The sequence below is a fragment of the Lycorma delicatula genome, chromosome 6, assembly GCF_047948215.1.
Source record: "Lycorma delicatula isolate Av1 chromosome 6, ASM4794821v1, whole genome shotgun sequence".
Lineage (NCBI taxonomy): Eukaryota > Metazoa > Arthropoda > Insecta > Hemiptera > Fulgoridae > Lycorma > Lycorma delicatula.
This window is the reverse complement of record NC_134460.1, coordinates 32,205,785-32,230,527: the sequence shown is the minus strand read 5'-3', so window position 1 is coordinate 32,230,527 and position 24,743 is coordinate 32,205,785. Positions and strand designations below refer to the sequence as shown.

At 26.8% G+C, this 24,743-nt stretch overlaps 1 protein-coding gene across 2 annotated transcripts in view; it reads right to left on the bottom strand.

The window, feature by feature from the left end:
- Positions 1-11,646: 11,646 nt before the first annotated feature.
- Positions 11,647-24,743, bottom strand: part of cnir (cornichon-like protein) — a 29,979-nt gene continuing 16,882 nt past the window's right edge. The window contains exons 4-5 of one of the 2 annotated variants that reach the window (XM_075369549.1): positions 22,134-22,274; positions 11,647-19,357 (exon numbers count right to left, since the gene is read on the bottom strand). In XM_075369549.1, coding sequence (XP_075225664.1) covers positions 19,297-19,357; positions 22,134-22,274 — 202 coding nt within the window. In that variant the 3' untranslated portion in view covers positions 11,647-19,296. The remainder of the gene's footprint in view (positions 19,358-22,133; positions 22,275-24,743) is intronic. The other variant, XM_075369548.1, reaches the window with a different exon arrangement.

Sequence of the window (24,743 nt, the reverse complement as noted above, 5' to 3'; positions counted from 1 at the left end):
CGAACGTACCGAACTCTAAGCGGATGTCTGGGACAACAGCAAACCGACCATTTCCGACAGGTCCCAGGCTGGTCAACGCATGCGCATAAGTAACCGGGAAAATATTTAAATATGAAATGCTATTCCCTAGCGCTGTTGAATAGTACAATCTAACTGCACTCACGCGTTTTGACGCAACTGAAAATTGCTATTCATGCGTTTTGACGTACGTCTTTAAATTTTACTACATAATACTACTATAATAAAACAATAATTCTCTTTATGAAGACCATAGACTTATCTACTTGTACACTGTTATTAATCATGTATTATTTACATATTAATAAAACAACAAAATTATTTATTTATATCAATTGCAGGCTGACACCAATTACAGCTACCCTACTTTAATATGATGACAAATATTTTAAACAGTTATAATTCTGCCATAATTAAAATATTGAAAAAATCAAATAATGTAATATTTTTAATAAAAACCATTCATCCAATATTAACTTACTAACATGGAAATCATATTCAAATATTTTGTATTTAATTGAATTACAACTAATCCAAAACAAAATAACGTAATTTTTACCTACTAGTAAAGTAGTTTACCTAATTCATGTATATAATTTCTTTCAAGTCTTTCTCTTCGCCAAATAATGAGTTTCGATAATCTTTACTTCCTTGTACAAAATAAAGGAAGTACTGTGATCGCGAAAAAATTCGGTTTTCAGATTTCAACACAAATATCCATTTTTACCATCCCTGAATCCATTTTGACTAGTTTCGGGGTGACGTCTGTACATATGTATGTATCTCGCATAACTCAAAAACTATTAACCTTAAGATGTTGAAATTTTGGATTTAGAACTGTTGTAAAATCTAGTTGTGCACATCCCCTTTTGAATGCAATCAACTGAACCAAAAAAGCCCAAAATCCAAAAAAAAATCTGGATTTTGGACTTTTTCTTAACTGCAGTAATAAACACTCATTGAGAGCTTTTCACTGATATATCAAGTGGTACTTATTTTCATTGGTTTCAGAGTTATAACCAAATAAAATTTTAATTAGTGAAATATTTGAATTTTACAAGGGGGAAGGGCCCATCAATTCGAATCAGACAATCTTCTTTTTTTAAATTTAAATATTTTGTTTTATTAATAATTATTAATCTCAGATGGTAAAAAAAATTACGTTAAATAATATTAAAAAAATATGAAAAAATATCAAAACTTATTAATAAAATAAAATGTTATATACTTTTCATTTTAAAAATTGTTTATATGTAATTTAATAGGCGTACAAGGAAGTCATACAGTGTCCACATCAGATTTTTTTATTTTATTAAGAGTCTTTTAATAAACCTTTTGTAAGTTTTCCAGATTATTTTAACAAAACATTACAGTCTACTTAAACAATTAGAGGAATTTTATATTTGTTTGTCAGCATCATTATCGTAGTTAGGTACTGGATTTTTAGAGAAAGATTATATGTAGCCTGATTTCATTTGAAACTCATGAAAATTAATTAGAAAAACTAAACCACAAAGAAATATATTCTTAAATTCAAAGAGCCCATGCTCTGCAGTAGTTAATTGTTTCTCTGCACTCCTTTTTTAATTTCTGTTTAGACACAGTTTCCTTGACTTTGCATTTTTTTGAAAATGTTTTTCATTTTGTCCCCATTTTTTAAACCTATCTATATTTTAAATAAAATATAATTTTGTAAATAAACTTTTCATCATTCACTTATATCTATCTAAAACATCATAAATGTTGTATATTTAATTTTTTTGAGATCAGAATTTGATAAACTTCAAAATCTTACACAAAAATAAGACAGTAAGAATAATTTTATAACATCAAAATTATAACTTTATTTAGGAGAAGCAGAACTAAGTAGAAAAGTATACAGAGTTTATGAGATTGAATAATTGCTCGTTGATTTTAGAAAAAGTATAATTGTTATTATATCAAAGTACTAAGCATGATAAGCACGAATCAGATAAGGATGACAACACACTGTTAATTTATTACAAAAATACTTACTCAAACAGTTAGCAGGTGGAAGTTTGGTGGAAGGTGTACTAGTTGAAGACTGCTTAGATTTCAGAAAGAGCATCATACAAATGAAGACATTCTGATCTTCAGCAGACTAATTTTAAGAGGCAGACTTAAGTAAAAGCCATGTACAGTAATTTATAGATATGGTAAAAACAGTCATTGTCAACTTAAGTGCTTCAGGAAAATTATACTAAAATGCAGATAAAGAAGAGGACTTATCTACAAAATATATAAGTATTAGGTAGCAATAATAAAAGTATATGTTGAAGAACTTCCTGTTCAGAAAGAAGAAAGACATGAATAGAGTCTGCCCCAGTGTCTTTTTATCTTGTATTTAATAGGAACAAAACAGAAATTGAAAGACTTTAAGAGTGGAGTAACTAACCAAGAAGAAAGGATAAAATTTTTGAGATTTGTTGATGACATTGTTCTTTTGGAAGAGACAAAAAATGAGGTAGAAGAAATTCTGAATGGCTTAGATTTATTGCTAAGAGAGAAATCAAGTTTCAAAATAAATTAATAGTGAAATAAAGATAAATTTTAGGAATTAAACATAATGATGGATATATAAGAATGTTATTATTCAGGTACTAAAATTACAAACAATGGCAAAAATCAGGTGTAAATGGAAAGCAGACTGGCATAAATAAGCAGAGCTCTCTTGCAGAAAAATGTTGGCTAATATCAAATGTACCAAGGAATTGGAAAGAAATTCTTGGAAATGTTTCTCTAGATGTATTACTTATGACAGTAAAACAAGAAGTAGTAAAAACAAAAAGGATTAGTATATGAAGGGACCTTTGAAATATTGTTTCATGGAAGGATGCTGAAAGTTAGATTCAATGATAAAATACAAAATGAAAAGATATTAAAAAAAGGAGAGGAAAGAAATTTGAGGTAGAATTTTCTAAATCTGAAGCATTATTTTTAAACAATCTAGATACAGAATTGTCTGCTACTTTGTCAGCAGAAAAAACTAGCTTTGTTGACCACGTATTACAACAAGATTTAGTTTGGTTGCATAAGCATTTGTAGAAGAAACCAAATATTGGAATAAATAAATATATATATTATATATATATATATATATATATATGGATATTAAATGTTATTAATATAAACCACCTAGTACATGATATTGAGATAAGACATACCTTACTTTAATTTTACCAAGAAGTATTTTCATAGGATCCTGCATCCTCAGTCATGATTGAAATAATTTAGTTACTTTGTTAACTATTTAGTAACTAAAATAATTTCAATTGCTGGCCTCCATGGCACGAGTGATAGCGTCTTGACCTTTCATCTGGAGGTCCCAGGTTTGAATCCCAGTCAGGCATGGCATTTTCATATGCTACTTGTCATTCATCTCATCCTCTGAAGCAATACCTAACGGTGATCCCGGAGGTTAAAGAAGAAAAAATTAGTCATGATTGAAATTATTTCAATCATGACTGAGGATGCGAGATCCTGTGAAAATACTTTCTTGGTAAATCAAGCTTAGATATGTCTTATCTCAATATTCTGTATCAGGTGGTTTATATTAACAGACTCTAAAATATAATTTAACAGTACAGAAGTATAAATCTTAAAAAGGTTAATTTCAGTAAATATATATATATATATATATATATATATATATATATATATATATATATATATAACAAATAACCAGGATGTTAGCTGCAACTGGATAATACCAAATAATTCATTGTTAAATTTAACACTGGTAGACTATCATCACCTTGTTATAAATTTGTATTTTTAAAAACAAAAGTAGTATATTTGCATATTTTTATTGTATTATGGTTGCACAGATTAAAAAAATAAACTGGCACAGCTAGATAAATTAACACAAGACGATCAATATTATGCATTCTCACATCACCACACTTCCCTTCTAAATAAGCATTAAATTACACTCAAATTTACAGTTTACTGCAGAACACAGCACCTAAACTTATCCAAAATAAATAATAAGCATACTTTCAAAATGTAGGAATATTCAATATATATATATGACACACCAAATTACAATGCAATCTTCCAATACATCATTCATCTTTTATAAAAAAAAAAAAAAAGCTAATTTAATGTAAGCTTGTAATTGAACTGTATTTGTAAATAAAACAAGGAGCTTTATCCCACTACATCACTCTTACACTCACATCAACTGAAAAATAAAATGAATTCAACACAATAAATAACTAGCGTACATTAATTACTACACACCCATACTTATAACGTATTACAAAGACAAATCTAGCAAAAAAAATATGCAACATTAACATATGTCAACCAGCAGTCACATAAGAATTTTAAAACAAAGTAAGATCTAGGTTCAGATTTTATTTATAAGAGAGAGAGGACCTTGAGCACAAGTTCTGGTTGTAATTTCCATTTTTTTTCTAGCCTAGTTACAAACATATCAAACTTAAAATTTTTCAGGAGAGGCCAAAAACATTTTTACATATTTTTATCTTCCTACAGAATTGATTTTTTAATTAATATTCCTGGCAAGTTCAGAAAGCAATCTACAAAATATTTTTATTTTATTTTTTACAGCTGAGCAGAAAAATTACGATTGAAATATGGAGTTGGCTTTTTTTTCTTTTTAATTAAGATGTAGAGTTGACTGTTTTTGTAACTAAAATATTCCGTCAGACAATGTATATTAAATGGGTAAAATTATAGTTTAAAATTGTCATTAATATTATTTTACAGGTATAAGCAATAAAAACACATTTTTTTACCAAAGAAATTATAATTTATTAATATAACATAAAAAATTACTGAAAACTACTTTGATCCAAGTTGATGGCTCTTTTTCTGCTTTCAGATATCTCTTGGCTCTTTTTCTGCTTTCAGATGTCTTTTCAATGTTTATCTCTATCTTTTATTAACGCTATTATTTTTTTTAAATTCAATTAGCTACTTTTTAACAGCTTTTTAGCAAAACACAATCTTAACAGCAGAAATACAGTAACAAAAACTAGCAGTTATCATGAGCACTTATAGCAGTCACATGACTTAACCAATTCCCCAAACCCTTCCTGGACACATATTTATCTGGATGATTTTAAAATTAAATTTTTCTCAAAGAAATCTTCACTTGATCAAATAAAACAATTTAATCAATTTTCCCCAACACACGTGAACACAAAAATTTTCGATACAAAATTGTAAGACACCCAAAAATCCCATTTCCTAATCCAAGAAGAAAGAAGAAGAAGAAGATCGTCAGCGGTCAGCAAAAGCCCAGCAGCCACCTGACAAGAGAGGCCTGCCCTTTCTGGGCCATGGGACTACTCAAGGTTAACGGTTTGTAAATTATTTACTGCTGGTTTATGGAAAGGCAGGCTACAGAAGAAGAGAAGAATGAAAATCGGCCTGCTAACATGAAGAGGAATCCCGACACAGCAGTGAAGACAGCCCCCAGTGAAGGAAGACTACAAACTTCAACTTCACCTCATTTATCACCCACCATCCTCTTTACCTAATTCTTACAATTATGGCCCCAGCCAGTTCATGTGACTCCCTCCAGAAAGGAGAGCACATTGCTTCCTCCAAACACTAGGGCCCCCGGAAGGCGTATTCCTGTTAGGTCGAAAGGATTTCAAGGGACGAACTGAAGGGGAATCATGCCGGGAGCATGAAGCTCATATGTGCCTAGTCTCCCATGATCTACTCCAGTCAATTATTTCTAATTGTTCTAAAGGACCAGAATGCAAATACAAACTCCATCCATAAATAAAATAGAAAAATTCATAACTACCACTAAATAAATGACATACCCAATAAACAAACACAGCAGCAAGGGACATTTTCCAGGCTCTGCAATTAGTAGGGAGATAATAAACTCTTGCTCTCATTGCATTCTACTCCTACTTTACTCAAGCAATATGATTGGTTTCTTGGGAAATATGGCCAGTCAATCACAAAACAACTTTAGAGTTGCTCATTTTTGTAACTATCGATTTTCAAATGCTAATACAACTCTATCCTGCCCATTTTTGATACAGACTTTATATTCAAATTCTGTATGTAATTTAGCATAACCTGAATTTAAAAAAATGTAGTTGGCCATCTTTGTAAAGAGGTAACCCATGTAATTAAACTGTTTAAAACAATTTCATTTCAAAACAAAAATGAAAATTATTTGTATCTATGATTTTGATAAAACACAAGTTAAACAATTTAACATCTAAAACCATTTTTTAAGAAATGAAAGAAATCATCCAGCTAGAAACTTATTTAAAACAATATGTAAGTCAAAAGATATTGAAAAATAAATAAAAATATATTTGTACCAGAAGTACAAAGGAAAATGAAATGACTATTTTTCATTGTATGAGTAGCAAAGCCCCAGTCTGAGATTTCATTCTAAAGTATACAAATTCATGTACTTATAAAGTATTAAACAGAAGCAAAATTAATGAGAAAGTGGAGGAAAATTGTTTTTTATTAAGAGTAACATGCTAACCCAAGCGGTGTTACTGAAGTGTTGCACAGTCTAATTAAGCTAACCTAGCTTACCAAGTAAGCTTGATTAATTAGCTAATTAGGCTAATCCAGATTCTAATTTCTTATGGGCTATTGAAATAAATAGTTTCTGCTATTATGTAGCATCTGAATTTAGGTATTTGAAGTATTAACTAATTCAAATGTCATTTTTTAGATTTTTTTTATTTAAGGAGCCTAAGGTATAGAAATCTGGTTTCCTAATACTAGAGGCTCAGGCCCACCACTTGTACAAGATTGAAAATAAGTTAAATCTGACTTTAACATTTGTTTTACAAGCAAACCAGCATCTTTTTGATCGCTTTTGTTACTGCCCATTATAACTAATGCAAAACTTTCTACTGCAATACAAGTAATAAGGTATTGTTAATTTTTTTATTAAAGAAATCATTTTAACATGGCAATCAATCTACCTAATGACTTTATGCAGTAATATTAAAAGAATCTTCAACTCTACAACATAATTTAAATTATGTTTACACTCTTCTTTTTTGGCAACCAAATATTTCATGTAATTCATACTTTCTGCTATAATTTCTTTCATTTGTAAATGGGTGTGAATGTTTATCTCCGTTTGCTTTATAATACATGATTATAATATCATTCTTCTTGTACAACTATTTAATCTTTCATGTTTTTTCATTTTTCAATCACAGTAATATTCATTGATATTTTTAAAACCAACATAACCTATAAAATAATTAACAAAAGCTGTTTTCCATCACTTGGGTTAGCTAGATATACTACCTGTCTAGGGAAATAACACATTCAGCAAAAAAGAATCTAGAACATTATTTCCTTGGGCAGACATTGTCTGATTTAATTCAGACAAATGTTATTAGCACTAAACAAACATATCAGTTTTATCCACCTCATTATTAAATTGTTATTAAAATAAATAAAACATATTTCGTAATGTGTAATAAATAACATATAAATATATTAGCTAACCGAGCTGAGACAATCAGTGTCTATGTAAAACAACTAAAAGAAGCTTAATGAAGTACAGTAGTAAGGTAATAAGGTGAGTGATTAAGAAGCAGTAAGTTAATCAACCCTTTTAAAAGAAAACAACAGTAAAAAAAAAATTATTTTTACTAAAATTAAATCTAAAGCAAGTATATGCAATGTGTATGTAGAGCAAACAGTAATTTTTGAGACTTCAAAAAATGCAGTTCTCAAAGTTTCTTAATTTGATCTGTATGTTTTTCTTTTTTTTTACTATAAGTTTAAGCCTTACTCTTCACCAAATGGATTGATTTTGATGATTCTGTTTTTATTTATAAGAGGAATTTCCTCTGGTGTCTCTAAAGTTTTTCCATATTACTACTGGAATAAACAATTACATTATCACCAAAAACAATGAACATACACATATATATATATACATATATTTTTATTTATTAATTTATTTGGATTAAATTTTTTATAGTCCATTTTTTCCTTCTGTACATTAAATAATATAATATTTTTTCAGCCTCTGCAAAGTACATAATTAGAGAACACTCTTAACTTTACTTTTTTATGTTCAAAACGTTTTTGGGCCTAAGCCCATCTTCAGCGATATTTTTTTATAATTCTTCATCTATTTACATTTACAGATTAAATTTTATCTTTTTACTTTTATTTTGTAAAAACTGTCATTAATAAAATTTTAAAAAAATTAATGACAATTTTCATGAAATAAAAGTAAAAAGATAAAATTTAATGTGTAAATGTAAACAGATGAAGAATTATTAAAAATATCACTGAAGATGGGCTAACACCCGAAAATATTTTGAACATAAAAAAGTAAAGGTAAGAGTGTTCTCTAATTCTGTACTTTGTGGAGGCTGAAAAAGTATTATATATATATATATATATATATATATACTTTTTTTTTAATTAAGAAGGTTCTGGATTTGAATTCTGGTAGGTTTAACATTTTTCATATACTACATTATTTATCTCATCATAAAAACAAACAATTAATGAAACTAATGAACTTATCCCTGTTATCTCCAAAACAAATATAATCAGTGAACACCCTTATGTATGTCATTCAGATGTTTAATGTTTTTATGCAAACATTCAAGAAAAGATAGATTAAGAATTAATACTTATTTTCTCATTTTGGTAGCAGTCTCTTTAAATTTCTCTGGATCCTTTTCTTATTTTTACTAAGGGGTGATACTCTTCAGCATTTTTTTTTTTAGAGATTATTCATTCTTTAGATATAAAATAAAAAAGTAAAAAAAAAAAACATACAAAAAGTTCAAAAAAATTGCAATTAATCTTTAAATTTTGACTTTTGAAATTGATGACAAATTAACAATCAGTAAATTATTGTAAATGTTTTTAGTTTGGTCCAACTTTAAAATTTGAAATTTAAAGAATTATTGGAAAGTGTTTTTTCTTACTTTTATAAACTGGTTATTTTTTTAAAGTTTATATATATAAAATAAATGAGACCTGGGTAATTGGTAAAATACATCTCTACTTACAATGTGATGATTCTGCAACAGCTGGAAATGTCTCGGATGTTGTGCAAGCCGGAAATAAAATATGTGAAGTAAAGTGAATGCTGATAGCAAAAGCTATGTTCAATGAATTGTTTCTTGCAGACTGAAGACAATAATGCTGGATACTGCAAGCTTTGAATCTTTAGTTGCTAAATTTCTGACCATTGTCAGAATCAGTAGGGTCATAGTACTATTAGGATACGGTCATACCTCTATCAAACACTTAAGTGGTCTACACTACCAATAGAAAAAAACCCTAATTTTTATTTAATGGTGATGATAAATTATTTCATAATGCATTATCTGACGAAATAACTTAAACAATGGTACGATAGACTTTATATTATCTCGCAATAACTACTTTAAAATGTAATTTTTTCAATTTTTGTTCATTAAATAATATCACTCTAAATATAGTGCCTATGTAGAAAACAAGTAATGTGTAATTATAAAATATACATCCCTTTTTTGAAAAGATCCTCCTTGTTTAAACTTCAAAAAACAATTCAATTAATTTGAGAAGGCTACATAAAACAGTTTTTTCTTAAGTTAGCTGTTGTAAAGACTAACTCAGTTACTTGTCTTTAGTCACAGAAAAATATATCCATAGGGGGATTGTAACTTTTGAACTTAAAATGAGCCTTCATTGGGTCTAATTGTATTTACAGAATGAATGTGGATCCTCCTAACTATTGAATATTGTAATTTTAATTATATTTTTATGGAGAGCTATGAGATTTGTAGCTTGATGCCATTAAGATTTTAAGTGGGCTCAAGTTTTACAGTAGCATGATGGGAAACTCTATCTTCAAGTGAAGCCAGTGGGCATATGATCCATGAGGTTTGAGAGTAATAAGGAACTTAGCAGGACAGTAAACAATTTTAATAGTATGAAATATTTTGTTGAAGGGTTGAACAACAAGCTCTCAGTAAAAATGTATTTTAATAAAATAAAACCTCATTAATCTCAAATGTCTTGCATTTGTTAGCATAAGAATAGTTCATTCACATAACTGAGCCACTGGTTTTTCATTTAAAAAATGGTTTAAATCAGGATATGTTGTAGACACTAAATAAATCTGATATGATAAGGTGTTTCTTACTCCATTCATCATTAAACTATACTTCCACTTTTATCAATAAAATTATTGTAAAACAATTTTAAAAAAATAAATAAATAAATAGGATAGTTTTAGATCCAAAATGAACCAATGATTAAATAACAGAACTAAATTCACAGTAAACTATTAATAAATAAGAATAAGAGGTAAAAAGACAATTTTTAAAATTGTACTCATATGAGAAATTTTTTGATCTAAAATGGAATTAAATAAGAGTAACATCAGTAAATTAGTAAAAAGGAAGTTAAATTTAAAAAAGAAATTGAATAAGAAAACTGAAAAGTACTGCTGATTAAATAAACATAATAATAAGATTAGTACATTAGTTATATAAAGGAACAAAAATTGAACAGAAAAAAACAAATTATCATATCAATAAATAGTTCTTAAAAAAACTGTTGAATAAAGACCCACGAGTGAAAATATTATTTGGTTATCTAGTGCTAATCATGATTTCATAAATGCAAGAATAACTGCTGAATAACTGATTGACATAATACTGGTTACTGATAGGGGAGGAGGAGTATGCTCAATTCATGTTTAGATATTAAAAGCCCTGTCTACAATATGATGACACAGAGAAGTGAAGCATCAGTACTTCTCTCTGTTGGAATGTAGCTAGCTATTGGTTTTACATATACAATAATAGTAATAATAAAAGAATCTTTTTAAAAAAATTATCTGATAAAGTTTACAATATTTACAGTTTGATTAAAAAAAATCTAAGTTTTTTTTGGGTAAGGGAATCAATTTTAAAAAGCTCCAAATTTAATATCTCCAAAACTTAATAAAAGTTAAACAAGTTTTTTTGAGTTTCTATCATTCTAGATTAAGTAACTGAAAATCCCTTTCTTAGTACTTATTACCATTTATGTTATGGGGAATATTTGTACAAAATTTAATGCCTTAAGGCACAAAACTTAAAAAGACCAATTTTTTGGATCTTTTTTGATCGATCTACAGCAGCATATATGTTATAACTAGGAAAGTAATATCAGCAAATACTTTAACGTTAATATTTTACTTTAAATGTTATTAACTTTTCTTTAGAACTGATGCTGTGAGAGTTAACGATTTTAAACAACTGTGAGAATAATGAACATCAGTGACATTTTCAAAATATGCATTTTTAATAATTTTTACATTTGACTAATGACACGATGAAGATTAATTATGGGTCATGGTATGAAAACATTACCTTCAAAATTGAAGGAAATTCATATTCAGATTAATTTATACAAAATGGAAAATTTTATTTTTATGAGAGAAAATGGTAGAGATTCACTTAAAATTTATACATATGTACACACACACGTATAAATTTATATATATAGATATATAAAACATGTAAAATAAAATTTAATATTCAATTACTTTGATACAATATAAAATATTATAATTATTTTAAAATCATAGAGTATGTCTTTTTTTATATATTAACAATAAAGCTAAAGTAACAAGTAGAACATATTTATTATATACTATATGTAGGATTAACAATTTTCAGTAGTTCATCAACTTAAATATTAAAAATCTCAAAGCATACCTCAAATATTTTATTTTTTATAAACTCCACTGACAGAATGCATCAATACTTAATAAATTACATATCATTATTAATACTTAATAATTAATTATGCTTAACAGTACTGCTCTAGTATAAAATAAGAGAATAAAAGAAAACACAATTTCATCCCTGCATAAAAATAGTTTATTTATTTATTTTAAAAAAAACTATACTTCAATAAAAATTTGCTAAATATATCTATTATTACATATTTATTAATAAATCATGAAACCATAAGGGAATTTGGTAATTTAAAAACATTTAGAATACTCCCATGCCCAAGCTTCCTGTGGTGATTCATTAGTAAAAAAATCATGATTTTTAAAAAATTTCATTATGACCATTAAATTCAATTTGGAAATGGCCTTCAAGATTAATAAATAAAAAAATGGTAATGTTATTTTTTTTATTTTCTTAACAGAAAATGTTTTCTGATCAGCTAATACAATATTAAATTTCTAAACTTGAAAACCCCACATCATTTAAACCACTTTGAGAAAGAAAAATAATAAACTGGACTTTTGAGAATTACCCTATAATGCCTTCAGAAATAAATGTGGATTTGCACAATTAATTTATTAACATTATCCAAGAAATAGTATTTTATATTTGATTAAAATTTTAAATTACTACAATAATCATACAATTAGTAATTTAGAAGTAAACTTTTCAAAAACTACATTATAAGCTATTTTATGATGAAAAATAATTGAATATTATATAAAAGAACATTCCACTATGGAAAAATGAAAAAAACTGGATACATATCATTTTTAAGGAACTGATAAATAAAAACTGCATTAAAAAGAACTTTATAGGCACATCATATTTGTTTTATAATATTATACAGAAAATTAGGTAATATTTATCACTATAACAAAAATTTAAAAAAATAAACATTTTTTAGTTAAAATACAATTTTAAATTCTAAAGATATTGAAAAATAATATGAGACTATTTCGTTTCAATACAAAAGAAATAAGTTGCTTTAATAATGACAGCTAATTATATAACTGCTTGTATCAACAAACATTTTAAGATTTAAATATGTTTGTGGTTTAAAATAATGAACAATCTTCTACTGAACAAAACATACATAATAACAAAATAAAATGTATTCTGCTAATTTTTTTGGTGGAGAGTTAGTAGTATCTCAGCCTTTTATCAAGTGGTCCTGGGTTCAAATTCTTATCAAGGTTGGCAACTTTCACACACTATAAAATCTCAAACCATTTTACCATCCCAAATTTTGAGTTTATTTAATGGATTGGTTCATTTTACACACAAACAAAAAAAAAACATCAACCAAAGAATTTCACAAAAATTAACTATAAATCAAACCTAAAAATGTTGCACTAAAAATTAAAAAAATAATAAAAATTTCCTGTATTGTTATTGAAATTGTAAAAGATTTTACTTTTCTCTTGTATGGTAAAAAATGGTATATATGGTTATCAAATTTATGATAGATATTCTGCAAGCACTTTGTTTTGGTAATACTATTAAGATAATTACTTAAGTTTGTAATATAATTATTGTTTATAGCTAAACCATTAAAATAATATTCTTATTAATATTAAAATTGTCTTTTAGTTAAAAATAAATATAAAAAACTGCAGAAGAGGATATTATTATACTTTTATCAAGCAATGATTAAAATCATATTAAATTAAAATAATTAAAAGAAGCACGATAAACAAAAAGAACAAATATTTTACCTTGAAACTTATTGTTTTTTTTTTTTTTTATTTGGCATTCTGCAATGACATGGCTGTTAGTAGAAGTAAGAAGTCTATACTATATCACTAATTCAGTGTATTGTATACTGCATTAAATAGTTTAATGTATTAATAATAAAGAAATGTTTATATATTAATTTTTTCTTAATTATATTATAGTTACTGCAGGAAAATGGTGTTTGACTTCAATAAACCACTGCATTATATAAAACTACACAACATTAAAAAAAAATTGCTATACGTCAAGATGTGAAATAAAATCCTGTTACTTTATTCCCTAAAACATACCTATACAAAAAGTTATATGCGTATGTATATGTGTGGGGGGGGGGCAACCCTTAAATAACGTTTTAACTGCATAGAAAAATGAAATTTGGTAAATGCTCATACTTAGAAACAATTTATTCCTTGGTATGAGACCACCATCAACAAGCCCCTACGGAAAAACTCAAGAATTTTAAACAAAAAGGTTTGAGATAGATCATTTTAAAGACATTGAAAAACAAAAATTTTGACAAAAAAACACTGAGGTATGATAACTACCCTAAGTAGCCAACAATTAATATTTTTCACAGGTAGTTTAAAAAGTGCCCTACAGTATGTATCAATATCAAAAAATAATCATTCTGAGGCAATTGCATTTACTAAATTCGTTTTTTTAGTGTTTCATTATTGATTAATTATTCAAGAGACCACTTTTGAAAGTAGTTGTGAAAATCATTAAATGGCTACTCTTTTGGTTAAAGTCTTGTAACCTAAAATTTTTACATCAAAATAATTTTTTCAATATCCTATCTAAAAGATGATTTGTAAATCCTATCATTCCATTAAATATTTTTCGGTTTCCCTCCATGGGGGTTCCTGGTGATTTGGAGGGGAGGTGTATCATACCAGAAAATAAATGGTTTTGAGGCTGAAAAGTTATGCAAGGATTACCACAGTATGTTTACACCTTGTGCATATATATATATATTACACTTATTTTAATTAAAAAGCAAAAATTAAAATAAAATATATGTGTCCTGTATTAATAAAAAATGAGTTATTAATCAACCATGAGCATGTATAGATGAAAATAATAATATAATATGTTGTATTTTTTCTGTTTTAAATAGAAAAACATACTAAACAGCTCATGATAAAATGCAACACATAGATTAATTATATCAATGGAAGTTTGTTTGAGCTTAGCATATGCACTGTGAGTTAGTCTTACAGCTTAGAATTACTATCATTTTCATTCTTTCTTTTTTTTTGTTACATGAATAATTTTTGTAAAGTACGATGAGTGATTTCATAGAAATCGCTGCTTTATTAGATGAAAACATTCTAAGTTAAAATTATTAAAAGATTGAATAGTTTTAAAGTGGAAACATCTGTCTTAGTGATTTAACAAAACTGATCATATACTTCTATAATTGTATGACATTAGAACTAATGATTTGGTTGTTCATTTATAACATAATTTAAAGTTAAAATTAATTATTGAAATTATAATTAAACAATGATATCTGGATCAGAAACATTACATATTTAATCAATAATTAATTTAAAACTTTACATTTAAACAAACAACAAAATCATTAGTTTTAATATCTACAAACATAAGTAATGCTAGTACTCTATAATCAGTTTTGTTAAATAACAGGAGGCAGATGTTTTTTTATTTTATAGTTATTCATTTTTTTAAATGTTTTTGTGCTCATCTTTGAATATGCTCAACTAATAAAGTATAAAAGTCTGATCACTACAAGTGCTCAAGAACTATTTAAAAGCAGTAAAGGTGGGCTTTTATTACAATGATAATTAAAGAAATATATACCGTGTTTATATAATGGATATATACAATGTTTAAAGCAAAAATACAACCACAGTCAATAGTGTTGTAAAAATTACACATTCCCATTCCATTTGAACAAGTGAAGATTTTTAAATCTTTAGATAAAAAAAGATTTACTTGGTTCTGTAAATTAAAATTAATTTTTTGGGTTTTAATGTGGAAAACTATCTCCATAATAAGTTTACAGTTTATTACTAACATCAAAATTTATATAATAATAGATGTACTTATGAAAAAACCTAGGTCATTACATATTTTCAAATTATTTTTAAAAAAATGTCTACCCTGATGGTTGGTGTCGTATTATATAATTAGCTCTGAAAATAATTTCTGAATTTTTACAATTTCAAATATAACAGAAGCAAATCATTTAAGAATTTATTTAATGACTGGAAAATTTGCAGATTAAAAAAAATGTAGATGATGTACGTACTTGTGGCATATTCTACTCAAAGAAAAATATTAATAACAATAATTATCTGATAAATAGAAATTAATGTGATATATGAATGAACCACATTAAATCTTATATGCAACTTATGTGTTTAACAGACATCAAAAAATGTTCACCAACACAGTTACTGCTAACTTCTGTATACTACAGTACAGTTAAGTTATTTCTACGTATTTTTAATTGAGAGAAATAATTAGAACTTCATTAAAAAATACATTAAACTATATCTGTCCTTTCTGTACGTGCACTGGTTGTGGTTTAGTTTTTTGGGTGGTTGTACATTTCTTATAATAGGTATTATGAAAAGTAGATTTACTTCCTATTAGAAAATGAAATTCACATAAGTTGTCACAGAGGGATTCAATAGCCAAGAAAGTGCCCTCACTAGATATTTTGATTTTAAGAATGTCTGCAATACTTCTCACAAATTCAGATTGTAGAGTTAACATTTTAAAATAATTTTTATTGAGTTATTCGCATTTTTAATTATAACTGTTAAATATCTATTTTTTAAAAAGAAAGATATAAAAGTGTTATTATTATTCTGAAAACTATAACATTTAATAACTTTAATCCCTAGGTTAATAATTTGTATCATTTGTATTAAATCATAATGACTAAGGAAAAGATCTTAAAATAAATAAATAAAATAAAACTAATATTTAATTTAAAATACAATTAAAAGATATCAGAAATATAGTTTTAAATATAATGAATAGAGTAAATTTGCAAACGTATATACTTATTTTAATGGATTGTTAGGTTTTTTTGGATTGTTTTTTTACTTAGTTATTTTTTATTTCAAGATATTTGTTAGTAATTTTTTTTTATTAGCATTAACTATGAATCAAATATACTCCATAACATCTTTGAATCAATTTCACAATATTCATTTTCATATTTTGCAATCCAAAATTCTTAATTAGTTTTTAAGTCAAACCAATTTCAAAGTCATTAGTGACTTCTCAGATAGCAAACAAACATGCAACAGCCTGTGTCACCAAGGCAGTCAAAAGTTGTTTGCCGAACTATATAGTATATTGATGATTAAAAAAAAAAGTGTTTTAAGTACATTAGACACAATGAACTGTGAACTGTATAAACAACTGTATATATTATAATAATGTTCTTGTTTCATCAAAATAAATTTTGCATTCTTGAATTTAGTTTCAAAATATTATGCAATTAAGTGTTTGACCAAGAGAAAAATTGTTTTTCTCTAATAATTTATTTTAATGAATAGCATAAATTTTATGACATTAAAATAAAATTTTTCTTAAGATATTTTAATTCTGTTTTATAGTCAATATAAACTCTTAATTAAATTTTTGAAAATAGTAAAATGGTTTGCTTGTACAAAACAAGAATTTAAAACTTACACAGAAAGTGTTTGCCATATGCAGGCTAGTCCTAATATCTAAATTTCAAGATTATCCTGATTTGGTCCCTTTGAGAAAGGAGACACCACCTCACTGAGTAGACTAATGACCTATTTCTTTTAAATATATTTCTTGTTATTATTCTTTTTCTGCTAAAAGGTTTAGAATCACTATTTCATGCAGTACATATATGATTAAAACAAGATTTTTTTTTGGGATGCTGGGAAATTTAATAAAAATACACATGGAACATTTAATAAAAATGTCAATCTGGGGCTGCAACTGATGATCAACAGTTCATAATTTTGAGGAATCATTTTTGATTACAATTTGCTGAAAGATGCTTGAACTAACTGATAAGTTACATACTCTTTGCAAAATAAGTTCCTCTTTAAGATATCTTGATTTATGCTTCAAAACATTTCCTTTATGAAGTGGGCTAAAGTGAACTAGAGGTGGACTTATCTGTAGCTCAGGTTCATACAAGTCAATATACAATACAATATACACCACAAAAGTTTGCAATTTTAGAATGACTGATCAAATATAAATATATATTTGATATGTATTCATTATGTTTGTAATAAACAGTAAGATTTCAATTTGATGGATTAATTGTTCTTCCTGCTATAGGGCTGAAGGCCTATGAGATTTTCTGAAGATTTTTAAATGAATTACACAGTACCTTACTTTATTAAAGATTTACTCGTTAAAAAGATTCCAAGTAGCATTTCATTTTAATATTATAACTTAAAAAAACTGCGAGAACAAAAACAAATTAAAGATCTTTAAAATGTATTGTTAAAGGATTATATAAAGTAGTTTTATTCTAGAAGATCCAAGCTTTCCTTTGTGAGTTAGATATCAGGTGCCTCTTCAGGAAGTATATTAGGAAATGCTCATCAGATAAGCAAGATAACAAGAAAATAAAATGTTCAAGTAAACAAAAGCCCTCGTCAACAAGTCAGGGACTGCGTGAAGAGCCAATAACTTTATCTTGGAAATATGTTGTAAAACTGAAATGGACTTAAATTTTTTACTCAAAATCGGCAAAATTAAGAGAACGGGTTTTGGGCCTATATATATAAAACTAAATTGCAAATGCAGAATGAAAAGATACAAAAGTATTAAGGTGGTAAAATGAAAAGGAGTTCTTTTTGTACAGCAATGATTTAATGAATAATGAGGACAACAGGACTTATGCTAGGAAAAAATGTTATCAACGTTAACTGAATAAGCAACAAAATATGTGTAATTGGAATAATGATTAAGTTTTTCATGTTATGCTTACATTTACCTGCATGATCACTGAAGAAACAGAAGAGGAAACGAAGGTTAAATAATAATAAATAAAAATAAAGATTTTAAATCTTCTGAGGAGGAAATCTTCAAAGGAAGCTATGATCAAATTTCCTTAAAGAGGTAACGAGAAAGGTTATCATTCTATATAACTAATGCCAAAAGGCTGAGATTGAAAAATTTTACTCATTAGTAATAAATGAAAGATACATTAGTAGACTAAACAACTGTAAAACTTAACGAGTAAAAATACTTTTGCTAACAGCAATAAATATATAAAATCTTTATTTCCTAAATACAAATAAATGAATAAAAAATATTTTATTAAGTTTAATATATATACATGATTAACCTAAATATAGAACAATACAATCACATGTTAAAATAATTCTCAAGAATGAATTTTACAGAGTTTAGCAAGAGAAACTGAAAAATAAACAATAACTATTACATGAAAAAAATTAACATTAAATATATTATAGAAAGATACTTTTGATATTATAAAAATGTCACACAAACTAATCTGAAATAAATGTAGAACAAATTTAAAAGTAAATTTATAAAAGAAAATGTGTGAATGTATTTACAAATAACAGACTAGAAATTTTATCATAGAAATATCATTATCTACAATAAATTAGTTTATATCTTATGAATATACAAATCTACTGATCGCTTAAGTGTTTTGTGTTTTTTTTTGTTCTTCAGCTATCGAGTTAGAATTCACTGGCGTGTTCACCATCTTCCTTTTCTAATGGATTATCCTTCAACATGCAATTGATCATACTGTAAAACAAAGAATAATAATGCGATACTCAGACTATGATCAAAATTCTGCTAAATTTTTATATTCCTTCGGTTCATCCTTCAATATTGCAATTATCATGCTAAAACAAAACATACACATAGTTGTATGTAAAAATGCATGCACACTTACACAATTACTAAACATCACGTTACAATGGAATAATACATTTCATGTATGGAAAATACAATATGTACTTTAAACTTCATGTAGCGTTGTTTAGTAAACACAGAAAAAAGGGCATAAGATTGGGAGGAAGCATCAAACATATCAGAACCTGCAACAATACTGGAAAAGAAAATTGATAATATGTTAAACGTAGGGTTTAAGGGTAGATGAACTGGAGGAAGTAATGGATTAAAAAAATAAAAGAACACAACTAAAACTTCAATGAATGATATAAAAAATAAATTTGTATAATGGCAAAACATTCTGTATAGAATATGATCACATACAAAACTGTTTATGACTTGTTAACTTTTACTTATTTTATACATTACTGATTTAAAATTCATCATCTATTTTTAATTCATTCACTGCTACGGTTGCACTGATGTGTAATGAAAGATATGTCGACATGTTACACACACACAAACATACAGTATGTACTTTAAATTTCATCATCATCTAACTGATGCTATCAATCCCATTCACAAAAAACATGATACTATTCAGAAATAGATTTTTTCTGTTTTAATATGGACCACAAGTCAGAAATCATAAACATTTTATTTACAGAAGAAAAGATAAAATGATAAGTAGTAATCATAGAATTATTGTTAGTAGGGTTTGACACGATGATCATCAGTATTTCTGCACAGGTCAAATTATTTATGGTATTTCAAGATACATGCTGCAGCATACTTAAATTATCTGCAGCATTTATCCAGGTTCAGTAAAACATTCCAAAGTTATATTCCTCATTTTATAGACTTGCAACTGCTACACTGAACAGAACAAGGATTGCAACTCTAAATGATTAAAATGAGTATGTAAAATATGATGATACAGATAACACAACTACACACATGCTACATGATTTTCAGATTGCTATTTAATGATTTACACTTCACAGAGATATTATAGATGAAATGTCAAACCTTTTTAAAGATTACATCCTCATTTGGGCCATCAATCTTTTTCAATTACCTTATGTTATGAAAGGTAGAAAATACACAAGCTAATTCCGTTTTATCAAGATCTACTAATACTTTAAATAAGCTTAGGAAGGCAATAAAAGCGTACAATTAACATGCAATACTACTACAAAATTATAATATTATGTTTTATGGAAAATATCTCTACTACAACTACCACCAAATAAATACCTAATTTAGTTTTTAAAAAAATTGTTACCTACCTTCAAGAAAAATATACACTAAAACACCTGCTTTAAAAAAAAGGAAATTTAAATATTTGCAAGCCCAGCTAATGTGGCTGGTTAGAAGAAAGAGTTAAATAAATTTTCCATAACATAAATTAGGATAATTAAAATTTTTATAACATCTGATCTCTCAACCAATGTTTGAATATATCAATTTTATTTTCTGTTCTACTCTAAGTTACTTCATAACCTAGAGTAGAACTCTCCTAAGGTTCTGAGTCACAATTATTTTTATCTGATCTATTAGAATCAGCTGGGTAAGTACAAAAAAAAAAAACAATGAATAATAACTTATACCAATGAATATATTATTTTTATTTATCCAGAGAAATAAACAGTGAATAAACAAAATTACTTCATTAAAATTTTTAATATCATAAACTTTAAATATCATAATATATTAATTTTTCTAGTTAAAAAAAGTCAAATACTAGTTCTGTTTAATACAACTTCTGCCCAACAAGAGGAAAAATTATTTTCAGTTCTTCTAAGCTCATAACAGCCACAATTTGTGAGAAATAATAGAAAGCAGCCCTTCAATAATGAAAAAAAAAATTAGTAAATAAAAATCAGATTTATAATTACATTACTCAGTTTTTACACGAAAGTTTTTAAAAAAGGCTTCTAGAATTGACACTTTCTGTTTGAAATAGTAATCTTACCAGATATACTGTTTCATAGCAATGTTTCTCTGGCATTCTTGTTTCTTCAACAATAGCTACAACCATGTTTATGTAATGTGATATGACATCAAACAGTACAAAATACCTGACAATGGGTAATTAAATTTATATTTTGCTTCAAAACCATTATAGAAATGTAAATGGTTTTTTTTAAATATAGTGAGATAACAATGAAAATAGCAAACGTCTATGTTTTCATGAGGATTACATTAGTGTGGAGGATGGTATTTATCGCGAGTGTTCATCTATTGTATTAAATAATAAAAAAGTGAAGGTGTTCTGATGTGCTATTCAAAGTGATAAGATCGAGATTCATTAAGAAAATAGTGTCAAAAGTTAGAATATAAGTAGGAAGTTTTGACTGCATTTTTTACACTGAATGATTTAAGATGACACTGTATCTTAAGATGTAAGAAGACTGATCTTACTAATTATGGTACAATGTAATGTATCTGGAGCATCACACCCTCAAAACTGGACAACAGCTAATTTTTATTTCATTTCTCACTGTAAAATCTACTGAAAAAAGCCACACAAGTAATGTGATCACCGATATTATGAAGCAGCTCAGTTCTAAGAATGAACTCCAGAAATATTTCCGCAAAAATTTACATCTACTGGTAAAAGTGTGTGGCTATCAATAGAAAATACTTTGAAGAAAATTTAATACATTTTAATATAAAAAGTATTTATAAAATAAACATATCTGGGTAGTTTTTAGAGCAAATTTATTTAAGCAATAATAAAGCAAAAAAATAATTTTTCTAAAACTGTATTAACATCTTACTGACCAGTATAAATAAACAAAAAATGACAGCAGATACCATCCAAGATATATCATACAATCTCTCATATGTCTTCTCAATTGTCCACGGTTATGAATTTCTGTAGGATCATAAACACCAGTGTTACCTGAGGGTACTCTAAAGTATCTGTAAACAAAATTTTAATTTTTATGATTTTAAGAATAGATTGCAAATGAATGAAAAAAAAATACAATTGAAAATAATAATTTTCTTAACATATCAATTTATAAAAAAAGATAAAGATAGTAATACTATTTGGCTCATTATAAGAAAATAAAAGCTATGGAAAGTGGCTGTGCTCAGAACTGTCTGGAACTGGGTATAAAATTAATTTATTACAGAGATATCTATTATAATGGTTAAAGGTTTATGATGCCTACTTCTATTTTTCTTGAGGTAGATCGTATCTTATCCAATACAATATAATAGGTGAGTATTAGAGCTAGCAGTCACAATGAGTAGAGAGATTAAGTATTTTAAATTGACTTCACACTTCTAACTTGAACTCTCTTACCAGATTCCATATAATTTTTTTGAGTACAGTTGTTTTTATTTTAATTTTATAAGCGCTGGAAGAAATCCTTTTTTCTGCAAAATTGAAAAAGTTTTTCAATTTGTGCCATGTCTAGGTAAATGTCATTGCTGAGTTAAATTTTTAAATCAAGGTTTATAATAAATGTTTTTTAGTAAACTGAAGAGAAATTTATACTACACCAAGGCCTACATTAAAACCACTTAAGAGGTTTGGTAATAATTAAATGTAAATGCAATTAAATTTATTCAACAAATTTTAAAACCTAAAACAGTGAAATAAGTTGAACTTTGGTATGATTAGGAATTGGGAGTGAAGAATGAAAGTAAGAGACAAAAGAATACAACAAATTTGAATTCATTGAGTCATTCGGAAAATATTTTTCTATTAATATCAGTACTTTTATCTTTACCACTTACACCTACCAAGAAGAGATATGTCTGTTGAACACTGGCAACTATTCAGAAATTATTTAAATTAATTAAATATGATTTATAATAATTCAAAGTAATTAAGTATTTAAGAATCCATTTTTGTAATTAAATAAGTATTTAATTATAAAATATAAAATTTAATTAAATTAACACGTCCATGATAAGCACTAAGAATATTTTTAAATAATTAGCGATAGTAAATGAACAATTTTTACACTTAGATACAAATTATAATCATGAAAATATTTTTAATAATTTTTATTGATCTCATCATTTTTGTACTTCAACTACGACCACACTGTGCTAGTAATTTTTAGAAGCTGCTACCAAGTTTTATCTAGAAATAGCAAAATGATTCAGCACTTCGACTGCCTGAATGAACTACATGTTTTAATAACAAGTTGAAATATGAACTTAGAAAATCTTCAGTACTTACAATCAGAAAATAAAATAAATGAATAGGTAGGTCAAAAGTGAATCACTGACAGAAGGAAAAGTAGTATGAAATTTAATGTATAAGTATCATAAAACAACAATAGAATTAATCAAATGGTGAACATGAAAAAAATTCCAGAATAGTTACAGCCATTTAAATCTGAAAGATTGCAATCAAGCAATAAATTGTTATTACAAAATGGCACTCACAAATAAAAACAATCGTACAATTCACTGTTTTAACAAATAAAATAAAATAAATAAAGATAGATTAAATAAAGTGGAAAAAGAAGAGTTCAAAAATTGTGAAAACTTTTATCTAAACACAATTACACAAACTGGAGGGGGAGAATAAATATATTCATGCCTATATAAGGAAGGAAAATATTTTATACATGCATTCTGAGAGGACAATTTTGAGATATTTAGAAAAATAGTTCAAGTATTTTATATTCCATTTTATAGTAATGAAATTAATGCAGCCCATAGACATCTTATCAAGAATAAAAAAAACTAAAGCAAGAACAGGAAATTAGTCCAGCCATAACAATTAGATTTACTACGAGAATAACAAAAGAGAAGTGGATGAACAAATTTAAAGCCAAGATATTAAAGAAAACAAAAAAGTTAATGAGATATTGGAAATGGGTTTGGATTGTACTTTAGAGCTCTCAACAAATCACTTCTAGAAGGAAGATTCACAATCATTGACCAACTAACTCCAAAAATAATTCTCCTGTTAATGGAAATCGGCAATGGATAAAGGATGGACGTTTGTCTGGTGGAAATATCGCCATCTGATTGCTAACAGAAATGAAGCTAGTGTACCAGTGAAAAATGGATCTTTGTTATCTTAAAATTATCACTATTTAACAAACAGGACACACTCAACGTAATTAATAAAACCTAAAGTAGGACCACAAATGTTATTGAAGTGACAAATTCCAGTCAATTTACAAAACAAATAGATGATTGTTTGGTTAATACAAACATTTAACACAATAGATACAACTGACAACAAACAGTTAGTACAGAGTTCATGATTATTAAAACCTGTAAAAGTAAGACTCTAATAAACAATTCTGTCAACAAAATTATAATAAATACGTTAGTGCTTTGATCACTCTTAGTCTCTCCTTATCGGATGGTAAATTTTCTGCCACATTTGAGATTATAACTGCTTGTTATTCATCA